Source organism: Chelonia mydas, chromosome 7 (genome assembly GCF_015237465.2).
Source record: "Chelonia mydas isolate rCheMyd1 chromosome 7, rCheMyd1.pri.v2, whole genome shotgun sequence".
In the NCBI taxonomy this organism is placed as follows: Eukaryota; Metazoa; Chordata; order Testudines; family Cheloniidae; genus Chelonia; species Chelonia mydas.
This window is the reverse complement of record NC_057853.1, coordinates 80,414,612-80,438,087: the sequence shown is the minus strand read 5'-3', so window position 1 is coordinate 80,438,087 and position 23,476 is coordinate 80,414,612. Positions and strand designations below refer to the sequence as shown.

Here is a 23,476-nt window from a genome sequence, read left to right as displayed (position 1 = left end):
GGCCACTAGATTGATCCAGACTGGTAACTATAAAAACATCAACTGGCGGGGGGTGGGGGGAGAGATAGAGAGAGAGAGTGTCTGAAAAGCATATGCTAACTGTTGTATTTTCAATAAATATGGCATATTTGCCTTCTCTCTTATAAAAGATCCCGTGTGCTTTGAATAGCATAACACACGGTCTATGGGTTGTCTTTACTTGAGGAACTAGTTGATAGCTGCTGGCTATCCATTTTACACATATTGGGCCAGAACTTTCAATCCAGGAAAAACTCTTCTCCGTGCAACACTGTAATAGGTGAGGCAAAGGTAGTTTTAAGACACCTTTATACTCTTCCAATCCTCGGGCTGGCCTGGGTCTGAGCTGGCCCTTCATGAAAATTAGGACAGCTATTGCAATGCAGTAACTTATGCCTAGTTAGTCAAAATGCTGTTCTGGCAGTTGGAGATCACTGAAATAGAGGGACGCCCTGTGCATCTCCGGAGGTGGCATAGAACCAGCACACCTTTCATGGTGTATTTGATCATTTATTTCTTATTTTTCTGTTCTGGATATGTTGGTGCCTATTTGTACAACCATTAGAAGTCAGACAGGATTATGGAGTTCTACAGCTAGTTAAAACTTACGGTATTTTAGTTTCTGTAAAAAGTGGAACAGGATTCTATTGTTAATCAGGTCTTAAAAAAACAAAAATTAAATCAGAAGGACTCAGTGAAAAAGTTTAGTCAAGCAAGTCCATTTATTGAGCCTCTAATAGGTGTGTTTAATTGCAACAAAAGTCACTTATCAACATACAAAATACAGGACAATCAGGCTCCTTTCCATATGGATAATCTTTGGAGCATGGGTTAGAAAGACTAAAACCTGTCTAGTAGACAGAAAGCATGCCTAAAGTCTGATTCTTATTAAAGGTTTCTAGGACCAGTCAAGCTACCCAAAAGGTGCCCTTAAAAGAAACATCTGAAGTACAACACTACATTTAGAAATTGAATTATGTACTGGAGGAAGAAAGGCAGGCAGGCAGGGTTTGTATTTACATAAAGAGCATGCACTACAAATCATCAAATGGACATTCACTTTACATTTAAAGTTTATACCATTAGCATGGGTGAGAAACTAAACCAGAGAGTTCTCAATTTTAAAAAAAGTTCTATAGTGCCTAACATACCCGGATCTTATAGCTGCAGACATCTGAATGCTAAGGGCAACAACAAGGTATGGGAACTGTCCCAAAGTATGTTTGACAGACATCATTTTAATATTGCACATTTCCATTCACTGAAGACAAGGGTTTAACGGAACGGAGACAGTTTGGCTTTTAGCCTCTCCATTCTTGTTGGAAGCAGACCAACCATTTCTTTACTGAGTTCTAGTTCAGTTTCTATGGCCTGGACAGCTTCTGGATGCTTCTCACAATAGTCTACCAGAAATGTGTAATATTCCAATGAGGTCTGCATATTCTCCAGTTGTTTCTTGCCATCAGAAGTAATAAGCTTGCCATATAATCGTGCAATGTGAAATTTGGCCACCATTGCAGGGCGAAGAACATCATCCTCGAGTTTTTCAGGAAATATCTTATCTGGGTTCCTCAGAGAATCTAAGAAGAGTTCATAGTACTTGACTGCTAACTGAGCCAGAGAATTAATTTTTTTTATAGTATGAGAGTCGAGTTCCTCTAGCCTGTTACCAATAGCTACCTTTAAATCCATCATCTCATAATAAGTGTCTGCTAATTCAAACTGAAGCTGCCTAGTGATCAACAGGTAATACTGTGGATTCAAATCCACGTACATGGGCTCCAGCATATCTATTCTACGCTTGTGCATCTTGCAGCGTCTCTCATAATCTTCTTCAAAGAAAGCAAGCACCTTAAACAAGGCACTGTGGTCCTGAACAATTTCAATATGGTCAGTAACATAGCCATCAAACTGAAAGAACTCTTTTGCTTCATGAACATAATTCTGACCCACTAGGAAGACTTCTCTGGCTTCTTGAAAATCTAAAGGACATATACAGCTCACTTTCTCTTCTGTGGCTAATATAGAGTCACATAGATCACTGGTTCCAAAGAGGACAGCTTTCTTCCTGCCCTTCTCTTTTTCATCTTCCTCTTTTTTCCTTTGAGCTTTAAGTTCTGATTGCCTGTCTGGATCCAACTCTCCGATGTTATCCTAAAATGACAGAGCATGTTAGTTTAAAATACATGTGGCTACAGAGAACAACATGTATTGAAGCTGCTTTTAACTACAGTCCTTAATGCAAACAAACAGCAAGACAAGAGAGTGGGCATGCTAGCATATTAAAATTTATGCTCACTAAATTATACAAATTATGATCTTACCTCTGCAGTGCATGAGATTTATTTAACATGGATATTTTAGATGTATGTCTCCACCCCAGGAGGTTTTTGTATCCAGACAGACAATGGAGCTGGAGCCCTTTAAGACCTCAATTCAACAAAGTACTTTCAGCAGCTTCTTAATGGGCACTGTATAGTCCCACTGGAAGTCAATGGAACTATCTGAACGCTTAAGTGCTGAATAGGGATCACATTACCCACATGCTTACACTTAGTCCTTGTCTACACTACAAAGTTTTGTTGGCAAAAGTTATACCGCTTTAATTAAAGCGCTTTAAATAAAACCACTGTTGCATGTCCACACTAGCTCCTTATGTCAGCAGAGTGCATCCACACTAACAGCTCTGGCATCGACAGAGAGCAGTGCACTGTGGTAGCTATCCCACAGTGCAATTGGTTGCAGGGTGCTTTGGGAAGGGTTTGCAATGCCTCATGGGGCAGGTACAGCGTCACACGATGCAGGTTTCTCAATCCCATCGTTCCAGGGGCATCCTAGTAGATTGTCAGCCACTTTTTCAACTGAAGCGTGGGAGGGGAGGGAGAAAAGGGTGGTGCGTCTGGGGCGGGGGAGATAGCAGGCCGACTGACCTATCCTGAGGCGGAGGGGGAAGAAAGAAACATGTCAGCCCCCAGCTTGGCACAGCAGTCCCTCCCGAAGCAGCCCACTCTGCCTGCCTGCGGTTCTGTGATGCCCTCCGAGTTCTACCACAACCTCCTCAGCTGCTTGAAGCAGCATCCTGAACAGCTCTGTGAGCTCTACATGCTGAGGAATGTCAAAGCAGCACGGCAGTCTCCCCCCTCTCCCTCCCCCGCCCCACTGTGTTCCTAGTGGAGGGCAGAATAGGAACATTCCAAATTAATGATTTGCTCTTTGTTCCCCAAAGGGAGCAGCCCGCTCAGCTGTCAGATACTTCCCCAGACTTTTGAAAGGGGAGGGGCACATGCCTGCAGGGCAGCAGAGATCAGAACAGTGAGCAGAGTGATCACAGCAGGCATTGTGGGACACTGGTGGAAGCCAGTTATGTGGACAAAACAAACAGCAGCGTCTACACTGATGCTTTGTTGCTTTAACTCTGCTGCCAAAGGTTTATTCCTCTCATTGAGGTAGTTTTGTTTTGCCACCAAAGGTAGCTTTTTAGTGTGTATGCCCTCCTGTTTTGTCGGCAAAAGCCAGCTTTTGCCGAAAAATTTTTGTAGCGTAGACAAGGCCTCAAACAAATACTTGAGTGCTCTGCTGAATTAAAGCCTAAGAAGGGGACTTTGTGGGCAAAGATCAGGGAGACTTATAAAGTTGCTATGTTTCATTAATCAACCAGCAGGGCTGAGCAAACAGCTTGTTTTTTATCCGGTCTCCATACTTATTTGTAATATAACAGCTTTATTCAAGGGTTAGCAGTTTTTAAGAACATGTACAGCCTAGAGTTCAAATATTTGTCTCCTGATTACTGGTTGTGCAACTATGTATCCTTAATGTTTGGTTGTGAAGTTATTCCTGTTATTTATAAATGAAGTTTTTGTTGATACTTTTAAACAATTGTGAACAGAAATCTTTGATTACCTCAAGTGATTTCCGAGCACTCTGCAAAAGAGTCAAGCAGTACTTAATCCAACATCTTGCAATTTCAGCTTTTCTCTGTCGAAGATCCTGTTGGTCTTGTTCTGTTTCATCTGATAAATACACATATCACATAAAAAGCTGGGGAGAAGTGAAGTATTCCAGCTCAAATGTTACATTAAAAGGAAGAACGATCATTTACATTGATCAGGATATTTTTCTGTCTTTCCTTTAAAGTTTTAAGAGGGCAAAGGTTGTAATCCCTAACTAACAGACTCAGAAGATGGATTGCTGTGGATCTATCAAGTACTGCCTTTAAAAACAGTTTAGATATGTAACAGGAAGACCACCTGGTTTGGAGTTTTTCCAGAGTATAATAAAACAGATTTGTTTTCTGTTCTAAAGTGAGAGCCCATCTGCCCTTCAAAAACAACTAACAGAAAAGCTGCTCTCTAGCATGATTAAGACACTGTTTGCTCTTGCAACAGCTCTAAGAATTATAGTGAAATAGAGACTGTCAAATTGAGGAAGCAAAGTCTGTGGCCAATCCAAAGTACAGGAAGACTTACTAGCCCACAAACTCTTACACTCTCCTCCTCTCCCCAAGTTCCCCACCACAATCACAGTTTGCAACTGTGTTGACATCTCAACACAGACACCAAAGATTGAACGGACATTAAAACTTAACTATCCCATCACCTCTAATGGAAGTGGAGACAAATTAGTGGGACAGTGTGGTGAAGCCTGCACTGCTGATGCCACCATTCTTGTCCTCTGGATATAAAGGATGCTTCAGTCTCCAGTGCTGTTAAGTTGGTACCTTTCACAGGCACTACATTCTACTTTTTTTTTTTTTTTTTTTGGGGGGGGGGGGGGGGGGAGAAAGAGGTAGAGAAGGAGAGTTCTCAATAGCCTCAAAGTGACCTCCATTTGTTCATTAGTTTAAGAATCCCTGCACTGTACACAGCGGATGGTTTTGGTTTTGTTTTACTAACAATTTAGATGTTCCGTTCACATGCTTGCAGGTGTCTGTTCTTTAAGCAAGTGTTCTTATCAGCAAGTACTCAGGTGAAGTAACTCTAGACCAGTGGTTCTCAAACTGGGGGTCAGGACCCCTCACGGGGGTTGCAAGGTTATTACATGGGGGGGTTGCGAGCTGTCAGCCTCCACCTCAACCCGGTTTTGCCTCCAGTATTTATAATGGTGATAATATATTAAAAACACTTTTAAATATATTTAGGGGGGATTGCACTCAGAGGCTTGCTATGTGAAAGGGGTCACCAGTACAAAAGTTTGAGAACCACTGCTCTAGACCAGGGGTCGGCAACCTTTGAGAAGTGGTGTGCCAAGTCTTCATTCATTTATGGTTTGGCGTGCCAATAATGCATTTTACATTTATGGGGCTGGCGGCTGGAACCCCAGACTGGCAGCGGGCTGAGCAGGCAGAGTGGCAGCTGGGACCCCGGCTGGCAGCAGAGTGCCGCCAAAAATCAGCTCGCGTGCCACCTTTGGTACGCATGCCGCAGGTTGCCGACTCCTGCTCCAGACCTTTACTGATCAATCCAGCCTTTTCCCCTTTAAAAGAGATTTGATGAATTGCAACCATTTCATATGCAGAAGTGTGACATATCACTGACTGAAAGCTCCTAGCTTGAAAATCTGAAGGCTTGTCTACACAGGCAAGTTTTGTTGTCAAAAACTGCCTTTTGGCAACAAAAATAGCAAGAGCTTACACACTACAATGGGACTTTCATTGCAAAAAACACCCAGTTTTGGGCAACAAAAAACTTCCACCCCTACAAGAGACTTTTGTCTTTTCCCCTCCCTTTATTGTCGACAAAGAACCAGTGTAGACACTGCAGATTGTTTTGTCCACAGAACTGGCTTCCACCAGTATCCCACAATGCCTGCCCTGATTGTTCTGCTCAGTGTTTTGATCTCTGCTGCCCTGCAGGCGCGCGCCCTTCCCCTTTCATAGCTGTGTGTTGCTCCTTTTGGGGAAACAAAGAGCAAATAATTGGAATGGTCCTGTTCTGCCCTGCACTAGGAACACAGCAGCAGGCAGACTGCTGTGATGCTTTGCCATTCCTCAACATGGAGAGCTCACAGAGCTACTCACGATGCTGCTCTAGGCAGCTGAGGGGGCTGTGGGAGAACTCAAAGAGAATCCCAAGATACACAGTGATCAGCTCCTCCTCCCCACAACACTGCACTGTGGGATACATACCCGCAGTGCATTGCTCACCTGGTCGACGATGGTGTCCCCAGCGTGGACATGATCTGTCAACAGAGGGAGCAAGCGTGAACACCCTTTGGCGATTTTTGTTTTGTTGACTTTTGGGGGGGGGGGGGGGGGGGTCGACATAAGTTTTGTCAACAAAACTTGGTAGTGTAGACAAGCCCTGAGTGAGTGGAACTTATTCCCATGTTTTAGATCCCAGAACTTTCCATATGATGATTTTCATAGTACAGTGGCTCAGGATACAAAACTTAAGAGGAAGGAAGAAGAAAAAAAAACAAAACCAAAAACCAAACAGGAGGAATTCCCAGCATGCTGTAATAAATATCACTTTGCACTTATAGAGCATCTTCCATCCAATGATCTCAAGTCATTAGCTTCCTCATCTATACAAGAGAAGTATCATTATTCCTATTTAACAGATGAGAAACTGAGGCACAGAGAGGTTAAGCAATTTGCCCAAAGTCACAGAGGAAGATTTTGGCAGAGTTGGAAAGAGGACCCTTGTCTCTCAACTCTCAATTGTGTGCTGGAAGTAGACCATCACTGTCCATATACTTCTCTGTTATTATGTAATCATGTTTATTACAGTAGTGACTAAGGGACAGCCAAGAAAAAGGCCCCCCAACTGTGTTCAGTACTGTACAAACACAGAGTAGACAGTGGCCCCTGCCCTGAAGAGCATACAATCTAAATAGACAAGACAGACATAGGGTGGAGGAAAGGGTCTGACACACAGATTGAACAGCATGATGGCAGCAATCATCATGTTAGTTCCACTATTTGGGCGGGGGGGGGGGAGAAGGTGGTTTAGTTTGGAGGATATCAGCAAGAAGGGAAGGGGGAAAAGAAGGTAAGACATCAAGTGTGGATTGAAGCTCAGGTGAAGAGATGAGGGTGGGAGTGAGAGTCACTCAGCACAGAGCAGAGGAAGTCCAGTCACAACTGTAGAGTTCTCAATGTCCAAAGATCCCTACTTTGGTTCCTACCAGGAGTCGTCTCCTCTCTGCAACCCACAGGACAGTAGGAGAGATGCAAGCCCCAGAGCGTGAGCGTGTGGCCTCCCCTGCACAGTTCTGGGTACTGCAAGGTTCTGGGAGGGAAAGGTGGCTCTGGCTGGGCCCCATTTTACCCCTCCCTGCCGCATTTCCATCTTTGGCTGCTTCTACTCCTACTGGCTGGAGTCTCTGGGTGGTTTCCTTGGTGAAAGCATACCACATTTCTGACCCCAATGTCACCCTAGTGATCCAGACAGTAACACAGTCAAGTGACCATGGCAATCTAGATGTGTGAATTCACAGCTGTCAATTACTTCATATTTATTCTAAGATGTCTTGACAGACCTCTATGATGAGTACAACCCAGTATTTCGATGCTGTCGTCATCATGAATAGGTCGGAATACGAACAAGAGGCTGCTAGGCAACTCTCCAACACCACTTTCTACAAGCCATTACGCTCTGATCCCACTGAGGGTTACCAAAAGAAACTACACTATTTGCTCAAGAAACTCCCTGAAAAAGCACAAGAACAAATCCGCACAGACACACCCCTGGAACCCCGACCTGTGGTATTCTATCTGCTACCCAAGATCCGTAAACCTGGATGCCCCATCATGTCAGGCATTGGCACCCTGACAGTAGGATTGTCTGGCCATGTAGACTCCCTCCTCAGGCCCTACGCTACCAGCACTCCCAGCTATCTTCAAGACACCACTAACTTCCTGAGGAAACTACAATCCATCGGTGATCTTCCTGAAAACACCATCCTGGCCACTATGGATGTAGAAGCCCTCTACACCAATATTCCACACAAAGATGGACTACAAGCAGTCAGGAACAGTATCCCCGATCATGTCACGGCAAACCTGGTGAATGAACTTTGTGACTTTGTCCTCACCCATAACTATTTCACATTTGGGGACAATGTATACCTTCAAATCAGCGGCACTGCTATGGGTACCCGCATGGCCCCACAGTATGCCAACATTTTTATGGCTGACTTAGAACAACGCTTCCTCAGCTCTCGTCCCCTAATGCCCCTACTCTACTTGCGCTACACTGATGACATCATCATCATCTCGACCCATGGAAAAGAAGCCCTTGAGGAATTCCACCATGATTTCAACAATTTCCATCATCAACATCAACCTCAACCTCAGCCTGGACCAGTCCACACAAGAGATCCACTTCCTGGACACTACGGTAATAATAAGCGATGGTCACATAAACACCACCCTATACCAGAAACCTACTGACCACTATTCCTACCTACATGCCTCCAGCTTTCACCCAGACCACACCACACGATCCATCATCTACAGCCAAGCTCTACGATACAACCGCATTTGCTCCAACCCCTCAGACAGAGACAAACACCTACAAGATCTCTATCAAGCGTTCTTACAACTACAATACCCACCTGCTGAAGCGAAGAAACAGACTGACAGAGCCAGAAGAGTACCCAGAAGTCACCTACTACAGGATAGGCCTAACAAAGAAAAATAACAGAACCCCACTAGCCATCACCTTCAGCCCCCAACTAAAACCTCTCCAAAGCATCATTAAGGATCTACAACCTATCCTGAAGGACGACCCATCACTCTCACAGATCTTGGGAGACAGGCCAGTCCCTGCTTACAGACAGCCCCCCAACCTGAAGCAAATACTCACCAGCAACCACATACCACACAACAGAACCACTAACTCAGGAACCTATCCTTGCAACAAAGCCCGTTGCCAACTGTGTCCACATATCTATTCAGGGGACTCCATCATAGGGCCTAATCACATCAGCCACACTATCAGAGGCTCATTCACCTGCACATCTACCAATGTGATATATGCCATCATGTGCCAGTAATGCCCCTCTGCCATGTACATTGGTCAAACTGGACAGTCTCTATGTAAAAAGCAATGGACACAAATCAGACATCAAGAATTATAACATTCAAAAACCAGTTGGAGAACACTTCAATCTCTTTGGTCACTCGATTACAGACCTAAAAGTTGCAATTCTTCAACAAAAAACTTCAAATCCAGACTCCAACGAGAGACTGCTGAACTGGAATTAATTTGCAAACTGGATACAATTAACTTAGGCTTGAATAAAGACTGGGAGTGGATGGGTCATTACACAAAGTAAAACTATTTCCCCATGTTTATTCCCCCACTGTTGCTCAGAGGTTCTTGTCAACTGCTGGAAATGGCCCACCTTGATCATCACTACAAAAGGTCCCCCACTCTCCCAGCTCTCCTGCTGGTAATAGCTCACCTTAAGTGATCACTCTCCTTACAGTGTGTATGGTAACACCCATTGTTTCATGTTCTCCATGTATATAAGTCTCCCCACTGCATTTTCCACTGAATGCATCCGATGAAGTGAGCTGTAGCTCACAAAAGCTTATGCTCAAATAAATTGGTTAGTCTCTAAGGTGCCACAAGTACTCCTTTTCTTTTTGAGAATACAAACTAACATGGCTGCTACTCTGAAACCAGTATTTCGTAAAGTCTTGGGCTCCTTATCTAAAATGGCTCTTGCATAGCCTGCCTCCTAAAAATGTAGCTAAATTGGCTAGATGAGATATAAAGGGTGATTCTATATAGGTTTTTGTCCATTTTCAAGTTTCCAAAAAATGTCATAACTGATGACATTTATACACTGTGCAACCCAGCTGACTGAACTCTGGTTAAAGGAAGCTTGGCTGTGTTCCCTTCAGCTGTATTTTGCCCCTGAATAACAATGCCAATTGGATCTAAGGAGACTACATTCCAATTAGCATGAACTCTTTAAAACTAGCTAACACTCACTGCAGCAACAGCAGGCTAGGAGAATGCAAAAATGCAGCCCCTTTGAATGCTAGCACAATCTGCCATGAGTCTAAAGCCTCATTTATCTGAAGCTTTCAGTTGTCCAAGATTTGAAACACCCAGGGCTGTGCTGTAGATAAGCAAAACCAAAGCTTACCGTTTTACAGGAAGTAACGAAGTAGGATGTTTCAAGTAGCACAGCTATAGTCATGTGACCATGCCCCCTCAGAAGTATGGCTGTCTTTTTAGGAAGGTACATTCTATTCCACTTGATTTTGTTGATTTACGAGTTGTTTATTTCATTAAACCAATACAAAGTCAGTCAGGGATGATGACACAACTTCATAAGTACCATCTAATGAGATTGCACCATGTCGAGTGACAAATTGTAGGGTGTTTTACATGTATCTGCTTTTCTGCTGAAGTCTTCATTTTAAGCCTATTCTCAGCAAATGTCTTCTCGCATCAGATTTGTTTAACAGTTTGCATTTAGGGATTGCTCTAAACAGATTATACACTGTACTGTAAATGTGAGAGCCAGGATTTTTTATTTATTTTATTTTTTTCTTTTTTAAAGGGTGAGAAATTTTCTCTCATACTCCTGAAAACACCTGGACGGAGATGTTCACATTTTAGAACTGCCCCAATGTTTTTTCCTCCATCCTCCTGGCAACTTCTAACATCTGTCAATTTTACCAAAAAAACTCACTAAAGTATCACCTGACTCTGGTGAAATTCCTGAATCAGCAGCAATAAATATCTGAGCTTTTCTCAAGGTGTTTACATGTACCAAATCTTAAGAACTGTTGTGCATGCAACTTAAAAATCTTGGTTTAATAGTAGTACTGGTATAAGGGAAGATAATTAATTCTCCAAAAGGAACTGGAACTCCTATTAAGAGCTCCCAACTGATGAACATATGAGCATTTAACATCCATACTAACAATGCTTATTTCCAAGCTACCTGATTGAAGTTAACTATCAGTGAAACAAAAATACAAAAAAAAAAAAAAAAAAAAAAAACACACCACACAACTTACTGTCCTCTGAAGAAGGAACCTGTCCAGCTTGGCTAAAGATAACATTAGCAGCTGCTAAACAGTGTCGAGACTCCATAAAGCATTGCTGTGGGGGAGAGAAACAGCAGTGTTCAACCATAGGTACAAAACAGCCAACGAGCTGCTACTTTAGACTTAATTAAGTCCCTCAAGTTGTATAGTTAGGACATGTGAAGATGGGGATATTGCAGAACTGAGAGGTTCAAGGACATTTTCCTTTGGACACTAGAAAATATAGGTTTAACACTGTACAATTTGAAAGGAAAGATTATTTTTTACATCTACTATGGAATATAGCACCTTCCCACCAACAACCCTCCACAGAGGTAGTCACTGCCTTTTATAGCAGGACTGAAGCAAAAACATTATAAATTCTTTCCATGCTGCTCTGACCTATGCTACTGTCATTTCCTGAGGTCTGTGGTAAACACTGTGTTGTGGGGCATAATACAGCCCTGAGCTGAACATAAATTGAGCATACATTATGAGTCAGATTCGGATTCCCTTACTCTCGCATTGAGTAGTACTTTACTTGATGGTTAATTCCTTCAGTTTATCTCCTCAAAAGGTACAGGAGTGACAGTTTACTGCTGAAACTCTATTCTTAACTGAGTGGTATTCCAGAAGTCTCCAAAGCACCAAATTGTTTTACAGAACACATTAGAATTTGAGTTGTCTGGCGTAGGAAAGGCCTCATATAAAAACAAAAGTACTTCACAAAGCAGTGAGTTGTTTAGTGACAGTACAGAGACTTTGGAGGCAAACAGAGCATCCATTATATGATTGGCTCACACAACCTTCCACAAATTTTTTGCACATGCTAAAATATCCAAGAACAATTACTTAAAGGGTGCAGTGTAAGACTCAAGCCTGAATGTATTTGTTTTGGCTAGATAAGAACTAAGTATTAGCAGGTAGTTTAAAAATATTTTCCTTTTTGTTTCACCTTTAAAAAAAAAAATCTCATAAGCACCACATCACACACCACCATTATTATTAATTATTTGTACTACTGTGCCCACTTGTGTTTAATTCTTAAATTTACCCCTCTGCCTACTTTCAGCAACATGCTACCACGGGAAGTGCAACCACTGCACTCCCTTAAGACAGATGTTTGACATTTGAGGTCTATTTGTGTGTTTAAAGGAGGACATTTTAAAATCCAGTAGGCACCATGCCTCAATGAGCTACTGGAACGGCAACTCTGACTTTGTAGTTACCTTTTATGATTGCAGATTAATAAGTCATAACCATGGCAGAGAACATTTAAATGGTTACCTTAGTGAGATAATATTGTGACAAGGTAGCAGCATTCAGAGCCCATTCTACTGGATAGTAGCCGCTGTACTCAAGCTGTCGTTTAAGGGTGGTATGGCAATACTGGGCAGCCTTCTCAATCATTTCCAGGTGTTGGTAGACTTGGGCCAGATAATATAATGTATGGGTATAGGCTTTTTCAAATCTGGGAAGACAATTTGGGTCTTACTATAGATTTATTTTTAAAAAACAAACAGCCATCACATACTCATTTCAGATGTATGCTCTAGTCAGCACCCACCTTTTTGATCTTTCTTGATCTGTAAGTTTTTCTTCTTCAGCCATGAAGTGTTCACTGGGATCAAGGGGAGGGTTCCCATTCTGAAAAAGAATAAGCAGTATATCCAATACACAACCTGTAACTTAGTGATATTGTGCTCCCTCTACTGGCTGCAGTGTGAAACACAATGCAAGACCAGAAAGACCTGTGAGCATTTTGCAGTTTTTCAACTCCAAATTCAACAGTAGACTGTTGATTTTCCATAGAACTTCTGAATTTTTACATTTAATGTGATTTCCTGAAGTCCATGAGATGTTTTTAGAAAAAAAGCAAACAGTATGCCTCACTTTTTCTATTGTGTTATAAAACTGCTTCTCATATATAACTGTGTATATTTTTTTAAATATTATATTGTAACAAACTAATTTACCGTGGATTCATACTGATCTCATGAGAATTTATTAAATAGGTCTACAAATATCAAATAAAGAATTCATTTACCAAGATACACTACCAGCACACACACACACAAAGTATCCTTCACAATATGCATAGAGAATGCCTAGCAGACCCTACCATGAGGTCTGATCCCACTAGCATTTACGCATGTGAGTAGCTTTATTAGGAGCAGTCCCACAGAAGTCAATGAACTACTTTGTGAGAGTAATGTCACTCATGTGTGAAACCATAACAATGTCCCTGGAGAGATTACGGGTTCACTCCCCATGAACAATCTCTTGATCTAAGGCCAGTCCACACACTGTTTTTGAAATGGTGAAACTATTTTGGCTAGGAATGGATTTTTTAAAAATAAAAATAGTTATACTGGTACAAGTCATGGTGTGGATGCACTTATATTGGTATAAGAGAGCCTTATTCCAGTATAGCTTGTTCCCCTTCCCATATGGGAAAAGCTATACTGGTCTAAAGCACCTTTACACTGATATTGTGTCCATACTAGAGGAGAATATATCACCTTATACCAGTATACTTAAACCAGTACAGCATTTGTATTTAGACAAGCCTTAGAAGCATGAGTCTCTACTGCTTAAGCTATAGCACGTCATCAGCCGTTAACATGGAGGAAATAGACCCAAAATCTCTCTATGTGGTCTAGCCACAAGAAGGGAACAAAGAACACACTGAGTTAGTTGGGTTACACACTCCCCTGGGGCCAGGAAAGCTTGAGTTCCCAGCATATCAAATCCTCATATGGCATGCCATTTCTAACAAAGTGCAGATCACAGCATTTGCTAGTTCAGGTCCCTACTGTCATCTATACAAGGACAAGAAAGAGGCAAAGAGTGAAAGGATACCACACAAATCTAGCTGCATGACTACAGGTGAAGTGCAATTCATTTTAAAGAAAAACTCCAGTGATGTATCAATTTCAATTTATTAGGTTCAATAGAGAACAACAAAACATTCATTCCAAAGAGACACCATGCTTCCTGAAGAGACTGAACCAAAGAGTAAAGCATCTCTCTTCCACCAGTTTTCAAAGGAGAAAGTCATAGCTTTGAGTACTGATTTAGATAGATTTAAACACATATTTAAGATGTGTGTGAAGTAAATGTAGTTTTGTTCTATATTAACTAGTTTTTGTTCACTCTGTTTATGGAGATGATTTCTGGGGTTTATACAGAAGGGTCCTGTATACAGCATCTTGCCATTGTGTCTGTTCCTATAAGACAGCTGTCAGACAGTTATATCTAGTACAACTGGGCCATACCCATGCCAACACAATTTATAGCACAACTTTGTCTGTCTGCACCTAACTTGCTTCATAGATATGTATGTGCCTGCTTTTTATGAAAATTTGGTACACCTACCCAACAGTGCCTCAATTTCTGGTGGCACTGGCTGAGGACTGTGGATGTGCTTCCAAGATGGCTGCCTCATATCACTTACCATTCTGTAAGTTTTTAAGCATGCCAATATATTTGCCAGTCACATGTTACTTGACATTATGAGCATTTTCATCACGGAGGTCAGTTTCGCAGTGCAACTTGCTGTACTAGTGTACTTAGTAGTTTACAAGCTTATTGCCTGATCACTTCAAAAATGAACAGCAGATAAATGTTCCTGAAATAACAGTACTTAGCTCGACATAGATTTTTCATCCATATATCTCAAGGGAGCATAAATATTACTACCCTCCTGTTACAGGTGCAGAGACAGACACAAAGAGGCAAAAGGACAAACCCAAGGTCTCCACAGCTCAGTAGAAGAGCTGGAACTAGAACCCAAATCTCCAGATGCAAAGCTCAGTGCCTTATTTGTTGGGCCACATGGTCTCTGCCAAGCTAAGAGAAGAATATCAAGAGGCAGGAACTTCTGTAACAGGCTTGGTTTGTCTACATTCTCAAGACGTACCATGAGACAGAGGGAATCTGGACCACGCTCATGAAATGAACGCAAAACAGGATTGACACATTAAAGTCATTCTGTTCTTTACACTTAGAATAGAACTGAAGACGTGGCCAGAATGGAACTCTCTCTGTGGCAATCCACCTCCCTCTGCCTCTTGGAGAGGCTCTGCAGAGAAAGGAGGAGCAGCTCAGAGAAACACTCCTCATGAGAAGTTGGGCAGGGGCTGGGAGAGGGAGTAATATAGCTACCTTTTCCTCCCACAAATTGGGGGTGTGTGTGTGTGTGTGTCGCACAATAGGCTTGTGCCTTTACTTGCTTTTTCATTAAAAACAACCCTGAAAGCAGTTGTTGTATTTTTTTAAAATACATATCTATTCTACTGGTCTTTAATTCAGGTTTTGTCTAGCCTGGAAAAGGATGGTGATTGAAGAGCTAATGAAGTGATGACATCACAAGAGCGCAAAAGTTAAATAACCCAGGGATGAAAGGCTTTTGAGAGTCAATTTGTTTAATGCTTTTTTTTTTGGTTACACCTGTTTAGAATAACTAATTAACTTTTTTTTTAAAATAAAAAAGTATTTATTAAAGTTTCCCACCTGTTCAGCTGAGGTGCAAGAGCTCATAACACATTCCCTCAGAGATTCCCAACAAATTCTTCAGTAAATTCCAGGAGATCAGAGATGACATTTCTAAAGTTTAAAAAGTTACAGGACTTCCTGCACCGGCTCTTTCCCCTTTCCAGTCTGAGTGCACCCTTCAGATCTCAGGCCTCATACCTTTACCTATGCTGGATGGAGTTCCATGATTCTCCCGCTCTTAGATCAGGCCCCGGGCTACAGTACCCTTTGAATCAACCATGATAAGCGAGCAGGTCCAACTGGTCTCAGCACCTGTGGTTCTTCTCTTTGGGAGTCTGATCAGTGATGTAAATAGCGACCAAAGCATTGTTTATTTTGCTGTAGGAATAAAGCGTTTTAAGAGATGTGTGTAGAGTGTTTGTTATCTTACTTAAAAAGCCCTAACATCCTGTGATGGTGACCTAGACAGGCCTAGCTTCTTCAGTCATCCCAGCAGGGTTCCCATGTCTCTGTCTCACTCCTCTGAATAACTACTTCTCCTTGTAAGAGAGGGATCCCTTTTAATCCTGCCAGGTCTCCTTTGTTCTTGTGAGTTTCTGGGCTTTTTGCCTTATTGGCCAAAACTAGTTAAGCTGTCTAGAGACAAGATATAGAATCTTAAAACTCCAATCCTGTCACAAGAAACTTGAAAGCTTTCAATCCCTTTTTACACCTCAAAGCAGCAAAAAGTGAATAAACTTGATTTTAAAAGTTCTTTGTAGGTTATATTTAATATTCAAATCTCAGACCCTACCAATCAGGCAGTAAATACACAACTGCACAGACCCTCTCAAATTTTAAATGTATGTTAAAACTAAACCCACAAAACAATCTTCCCAAACTGACTATTATTCCAGCTTTCCATCTCAATTCAGTCTTTTCAGAGAAACATTGGAAGAGCTCCATGGACTTAATTTAAAAAAAAAAAAAAAGATGGCAATCCAGCTTCTAACATCAGAGATAGAACCTACATATGCTTCAGGATCATGCTTATGGTCAAACCTTGAATTACTCCTGGGGGAATTCTGCACCACTGTGCATGTGCAGAATTAATGTCCCCCACAGATTTCTTTACTTCCCCGCAGAAAAATTAATTTCTGACAGGGAAGCAAAGGGAAGCTGCAAGAGCAGTCACACCCCACTCCCTAGCAGTGCAGGTACATCATTTCAGGCACCTGGAACAGCCAGCAGAGAGGTAAATTACCGCAGGGCTGGAGACACCCCAGCCAGTGGCTCCTACCCTGAGCCGGGATCAACTGCTAGTCCTGGCTGGGCTGGAGGCAGGAGAGGACGGGACTTCCTCTTCCCCTGCAAGAAGTGGCTGGGGCTGTGTCAGATCCACCCTCAGAAACCTCTCCCAGCTGCAGGAAGCTCAGCATCCTCCCCTGCTTCCTGCCCCGTAACTCCTCAGTTGTGAGGGGGAGGGGTCATTGCATGGGGAGCTGCTCCCCCATCCTCCCAACCCCTGTGCATCCAGACCTTCCACACCCAGATGCTCCTGCCAAGCCTCACCCTGTACACCTAGAACCATCCCCCCCCCCAGCACTCCATACATGAACCCCACCGGACCTCAACCCCTTCATCTGGAGCCCCCCTGAACCCCAGAACCCCATCTCTGCACCCTAGACCACTCCCCACTGAGCTCCCTATGTCCCTACACCTGGAATCCCACACCCAAGCCTGTGGATGCAGATCCCCCCACACCTAGACCCCGCACTGAGCTGCCTGCACCCAGATTGTCCCACACAGAACCCTCTCACCACACTGAGCCCCTTTACACTTGAATCCTGCCTGGTTGAGCCTGTCTGCCCCACACCTGGTGTGCCTAGCACAGAGGGGCAGGGTCGATGTGTGTTTCTGGGACAGGCCCAGGCCTTGTGCTGTGTCAGGGTCGGGTGCAGCCTCACCACTGAGTCGGTGTCTTAGAGGTGGAGAGGCTGCAGAGTGATCTCCCACCTTCGTGCAGCCAATGGTCTGTGCTCCCCACTGCCCTGCTGGAGCCTGCACATTTATTTATTGACAAATAAAACTTGTAGAATTTTAAAATACTGTGCGCAGAATTTTTAATTTTTTGGTGCAGAATGCCCTCAGGAGTACTGAATACAGGTTGTCATGTACACAGCATCAATGCCAGAAATGAGTGTCAGGTATTAACTAGGAGACATTTTTAAAAAGTTCAGTCCTCAAAGACAGAGAGCCCAAAAATTTGTAAAAAGAGAGAGAGGCCAAACTGTAATTGGAGGGATTTCCCCGCCTCCCAGTGTGTTGAATTGCAGTGTACTACAGTTTTCTTCAGAGTCACAAAAGGTGAATTAATAATGCAGAAAGCTGTCTTTGCAGAGCTATTTATACATTGTGATTGCCTCAAAGAGAAGAACAAAGGCCCTGTTGTGCCATTGCTATCACACAGCAGAGTCAACAACTCAGGCCTTGTCTACACTGCCACTTTACAGCACTACTGTCTCATTCAGGGGTGTGAAAAAACACCCCCCTGAGCACTGCAAGTTTCAGTGCTGTAACGTGGCAGTGTAGACAGTGCACCCAGCACCGGTAGCTACTCCCCTCATGGAGGTGGGTTTTGTTTTGTTTTTTTTAAAAATAGTACTGGGAGAGCTCTCCCCCAGTGCTGGTGCTGTGACTACACAGCCACGTTAAAGCACTGCCGGAACAGCGCTTTAACGTTGTTAGTGAAAACATGCCCCTAGATTGTTTAATATGCATAAGGAGTTTGGTCATTAACAAGACTGCCTGAGACACACAAGAGCCTTTCTGAAAGAAAGCTAAGGGCATGGCTACACCTGCAGATGTAGAGCACTGGGAGTTAAACCAGCCTTTGGAGACCGCAGCAGGGAAAACGCTGCCGTGTGTTTACACTGTCAGATTCAAGCGCACTCGAGTGGCCATATTAGCAGCTCTTGTAATGCAACAAAGAGCAGTGCACTGTGGTAGCTACCCCAGCACGCAAGTGGTTGCAACATGCTTCTCATATTTGGGGGGGGTGTGTGTGTGTAGGGAGACACAGTGTGTTTTGGGGTGCAGAGAGTGTGTCAGCATGCTGTCTTGTACGTTCAGACAGCAGCAGACCAAGCTCCCACCCCCGCCTGCCTCTCCCTCCTTCCCTCCCTCCCCACACACCCCAACAGAATTCCACACTAATGGTTTGCTTTGTCCCAGAGCAGATAAGCATGCCATGCCGGCTGTCAGAAACAGAGCTTTGAAAAGGGATATCCTCATTCCTACAGCCAATTCCATAACAATGAGAAGAGTGGCCACTTGATTTCAGGGGATTATGGGACATTTCTAGAGGCCAATCACAGCACAGTAACGTAACACCTCGTTCACACTGACGCCAAGGCGTTTCAGCTGGGCCACAGCAAGCCTTATGCTTCTCCTGGAGGTGGACTACCAGGAGTGCTCCAGCTGCAGAGTCCAGGGACACGTCGTGGACACGTCAGGGCGTTAGGGCACCCGGGATTGCTTTAATGCGCTCTAACTTGCAAGTGTAGCCAAGCCCTTAATGCATGCAGCACTATAAACTATCACAGCAAATCGATGCAGACAGTTCAGGAGTATTTAAGATTAATCTTTTTCTTTGTTAACTAAAAGGTATGGTTTGAAGTCTCTCATGGCTTTGCAGTACTAACAGGATGAAGTTAAGTAGAGATAGCAGAAGCTAGATTCCATCTAGTTTTAATTCTGGCTAAAAAACTTCCAACACTGAATATTTTACTTATTTTAGTATTTAAGCCAAGTTCATTTGCTGATTGAACCAGAACTGAAGCTATCATGAATCACAGATCTCAAATCCTCGTAGTGCTAGCAAACACACGTCACTTTTCAGAAGCACAGTAGCTGCTAGTAGGAAGCTTCACCAAGATGTTTTTCAAAAAAAAAATATTCACTATGTATACTTAACAAGAAATGCCTCTGCATGTGAAGGCTCAAAAATGATGTTCTGAAAACTGCATCTGTCAGAAGAACAAGAACCATCTTTTACCATCTACAGCACTCTGCATAATCCCCAGTCCTGGCTGGCACCTCTAGGTGGTGCCATAACACAAATAAATAATAGTGCAGTGCATGTGTAAAATAAGCTCTGTTAACAGTACCTCTTTCATGTACTGATTATACAACGCCTCTGCAGATTCCAAGTAAGTCTGTGCTGTTTTAATTTCACCTCTTTCCGACCACAGGATACCCAAATTGTTCTATAAATGTAAAAGGGGGAGGGGAGGCGGCGGTAGATGGGGTGGAAGAAGGAGGAAAGAAAAAAAAAAAAAAAGGTTATTTTCCAGTATTTCCCATTTCCAAAGTTCTCTAAACACAACTAAATTCCACCCCAACACACACAGCCTATTTGAGTCAATAAGAGTTACACTCCTTTTTCTCTTAAAGCAACAGCTGGCTCATAGTTTTTACCTTAAATTGTTTAAAGACACCTTATCACACTATAGCAAACATGAAAAGACAGACCCAAACATACATAAGCATATAATTTTCTCTATTTCTTATTATTGCAGGTGTGTGTTTAAACAGATGCTCTCTCTCATACAGTTTCATTTCTGATTCACCCTGCAATTAAGTCATAGCATCAGTGTTGTCATAAAAATGACCAGGAAGTTAGAAATTCAGTATTATGACTTCAAGGCTGGATAAAATAGGATGAGAAATTGAGCTAGAAAAGAGCAGATGATGTTTAAATAAGTATCTTCATTGATAGGCAAAGGTGGCAAGAAAAGTTAAGAAGTGGAAGTTAAGGGATAGGTATTTTAGATCTAAAACATGATAATTCACATGGCATCATTTCTTACATTGCTTCTGGAGGCTCTCCAATTTCAAAGAGCTTCTCCAAGTATATCATGAAGAATTTAGCATTCATAAACGTTCCAAGTTGGACACGTACTAAATTTTGTTTCTGTATTTGCTCACTTGAAAAGGTAAGTCTTAATATACAACTAAAGAGACTCAGAGGGGTAAAAGTGGAATTCTATCAAGTTGCCTCTGCAGCTGGCCCACTCAAATTAGCCTTCTTTTAGGAGCATCAGACTGTGTGGTGCTCATAAAGAGAAACACTATGTCCATGGGACTGGATGTACAGTGCAACAGGCAAAATCAAACATCAATTATCTCGTATAGCACTATGCAGAAGAGCACAAATCAGAGACAGGGCCACAGGAATTGACCTGATAAAAGGAACGCTGTACCAGTGCTTCCACAATAGAGGTCAGTACAAAGAAAGCATATAAAAGCACTTTAAAAAAAAAAAAAAAAACACTTCAGATGCAGATCTACAGAATTGGCTCTTTTTTCTTTTAAACCAAGAAAGCTTATGCCCAAATAAATCTGTTAGTCTTTAAGGTGCTACTGACTCCTTGTTGTTTTAGCGGATACAGACTAACACAGCTATCCCCTAAATTCTGTAGATTATTGCTTGTACTGCAGTATTTATGTTGCTTTCCTTTAAATGTTCAAGGTTTGTTACAGCCTGTGAGATTGAAGTCTTGGTGCAAAAGCCCAGTTAGACACCATGATTTCTAGCTGTGTTATTTTGCATACATCGTCCAATGCTAGGAACAAGAGCATCATTTGGCAACAGAACTTCTAATAGCATTGGAAAGATCTCTGGATATATATATAGCAAAAAAGAAAGGGCAGGAACAGCAGGAAAAAGACAGTGTATCCAGAAGATAGCACCTGTCTGTTATAAACAAGCACCATTTTAAAAAGCCAATTCAGAAGCAGAACTAGGAGTACTTGTGGCACCTTAGAGACTAACAAATGTATTTGAGCATAAGCTTTCGTGAGGTACAGCTCACTTCATCGGATGCATTCAGTGGAAAATACAGTGGGGAGATTTATATACATGGAGAATATGAAACAATGGGTGTTACCATAAACACTGTAACGAGAATGATCAGATAAGGTGAGCTATTACTAGCAGGAGAGCGGGGGTAGGGGGGGGGAGAGACCTTTTATAGTGATTCTGCAAAACTGAATCCTTGGCCTAAGGCAATAGAAATTTTAAAAAAAAAACTCTGGCATGATGTAAACGTGTATAGTTACGACCCTTTTAGTTACTGGTGGGACACTATCCCATTTTGAATGGTTTCTGAAATAAGCCTGTTACTTTTAAATGACAGGTTTATAGTGTTGACTATGAGCCCAACCCAAGTTGTCACACTGGAAGACAGTGACCACATGCAAATGCAACCTTGAAAATTTCAGGTAACCAACCCACTTTACATACCGGTTTGAAAAAATGACTTGTAGTAAAGTCACGTCACTCCACTATCCCCTATTATAATAATTTTGCAAGGCTTCACAAGGAGATAGCTATTGTGAGGTTGCCTGTTATGGTTAGATCAGCCAGCTGTCCGAAGGACATCTGAATAGTCCTTCTGTTTAAGACTTCTTATGTTACAGCTTCTTTTAGCACATGTAAAAATTGAGTAAAGACTGGAACATCTCTGAGAATGTATATGTACTTGGTAACTATTTTGAAGGGAATATACAGAGGAGAATGAAATTTTTGTAAGGAAATTAATAGTATTTGCAAAACTCTACTCACTCAGATATGGTATTATATTACCATAACGTTAAAGAGCAGGCAAACAGATTAACTGCAACAATAAGTTCTCATCACAATTTTGCAACGCAACTTTACATTTTCGAAGCACTGTTTGAATATTAACTAGCATAGCCCTAAGATTTCAGCATTTCAATAGCTCATACCGCCACTTACACTGTTCATGTCATCCTAAGCATCACAAATAAAACGGGCCCAGATTGGGCAAGGTTTATGGTGCTACGCTGCCTAAGGTCAGGAACACCCCAACGCTACAAATGGCGTATCTGCCCAAACCTACTTCACGTCCCAAATAGCACGATGCTCCAGATCGATTGGACACTCCCACCACCCAGAGCCTGGAGCGAGTCAGCCCCCCGTTGCCCAGAGGTGCCGGCCGCCGTCCAAGGCGAGATAAGTCACCACAGCGGGACCCAGAGGGCAACTCAGTGAAACCCTCGCCCGCCAGGGGAGTCAAGCCAGGGCCCTGCCATTCGCCCACAGGGCGCCCACCCACTGAGCCACGGCAGAAGCTCGTGGGCACGGCACGTCCCGGGGCGCCCAGGGCGGCGGCCGCTCCCTACCTGGGCCTGAATGTAGAGGGAGACGCAGTCCCGGGAGAGGCGGTGGCGCTCCAGCAGCCGGGTGCACTTCAGCAGGTGCTCCTCGCCGGCAGAGAGCTCCTCGGTCTCGGTGTGGTTCACCCCGAGCTCATACTCCACCACGGCCAGCCGCACGGCCCGCAGCGCCGCCGCCTCCCCCGCAGGGGCGCCCTCGGCCTCGGACGCCTCCTCCGAGCCCAGCAGCTGCCTGATCTCCTCCAGCAGCTCCCGGGCGCCGTACTTGGAGCGGTAGGGCTCGTTCTCCGGGTCCTTCTTAGACTCCACGTTGGAGAGACTCAGCGAGCTGCGGAACTTCTCACAGAGCGAGGCCCAGCCGGCAGGGGCGGCCATCTTCCTCGCCGGGCCCAGCGCCACCCGCCACTGCGGCCAACCGCCTGGGCGGCTCGGGCGTTTTAGAGCGGACACGTGACGCTCAGCGAGCGATCAGGACGCTAGCGGTGTCTGCCCTCTACTGTCATGGCGCCCGACCCAAACGTAAGGCTCGTGCCACGCCCCACCGTCAGCAGGGTCGGCCCGTTTCAGCCGAGCTCCCTCGCCTCGTTCTCAGAGCCGCAGGGCGCCCAGTGCCCAACCTTTGCCCGCCTCAGGGGCAGCCTCGAAAAGTGCCAGGGACAGGTGAATAAACAGATGCCAAATGCGGTTGGATCGTCCCACTTCCACAACCCAAGCTCTGCGCAGGACGCGCCCATGAAGTGCTCTCGGGCACTGGCTCTTAGCCTTTTCTGTCTTCTCTATGCCTCT

General features: G+C 43.5%; 1 protein-coding gene across 1 annotated transcript; it reads right to left on the bottom strand.

Moving 5' to 3' along the window:
- Nucleotides 1-721: 721 nt before the first annotated feature.
- On the bottom strand, nt 722-23,225 carry KIFBP (kinesin family binding protein). The gene is made up of 7 exons (XM_007054651.4): nt 22,697-23,225; nt 19,657-19,755; nt 12,579-12,658; nt 12,299-12,482; nt 11,003-11,087; nt 3,919-4,028; nt 722-2,172 (listed from the first exon to the last, which is right to left on the bottom strand). Exons 1-7 carry the CDS (start codon nt 23,063-23,065, stop codon nt 1,294-1,296), a joined length of 1,806 nt encoding a protein of 601 aa, XP_007054713.2. The 5' UTR covers nt 23,066-23,225; the 3' UTR covers nt 722-1,293.
- Between the last annotated feature and the right edge of the window lie 251 nt (nt 23,226-23,476).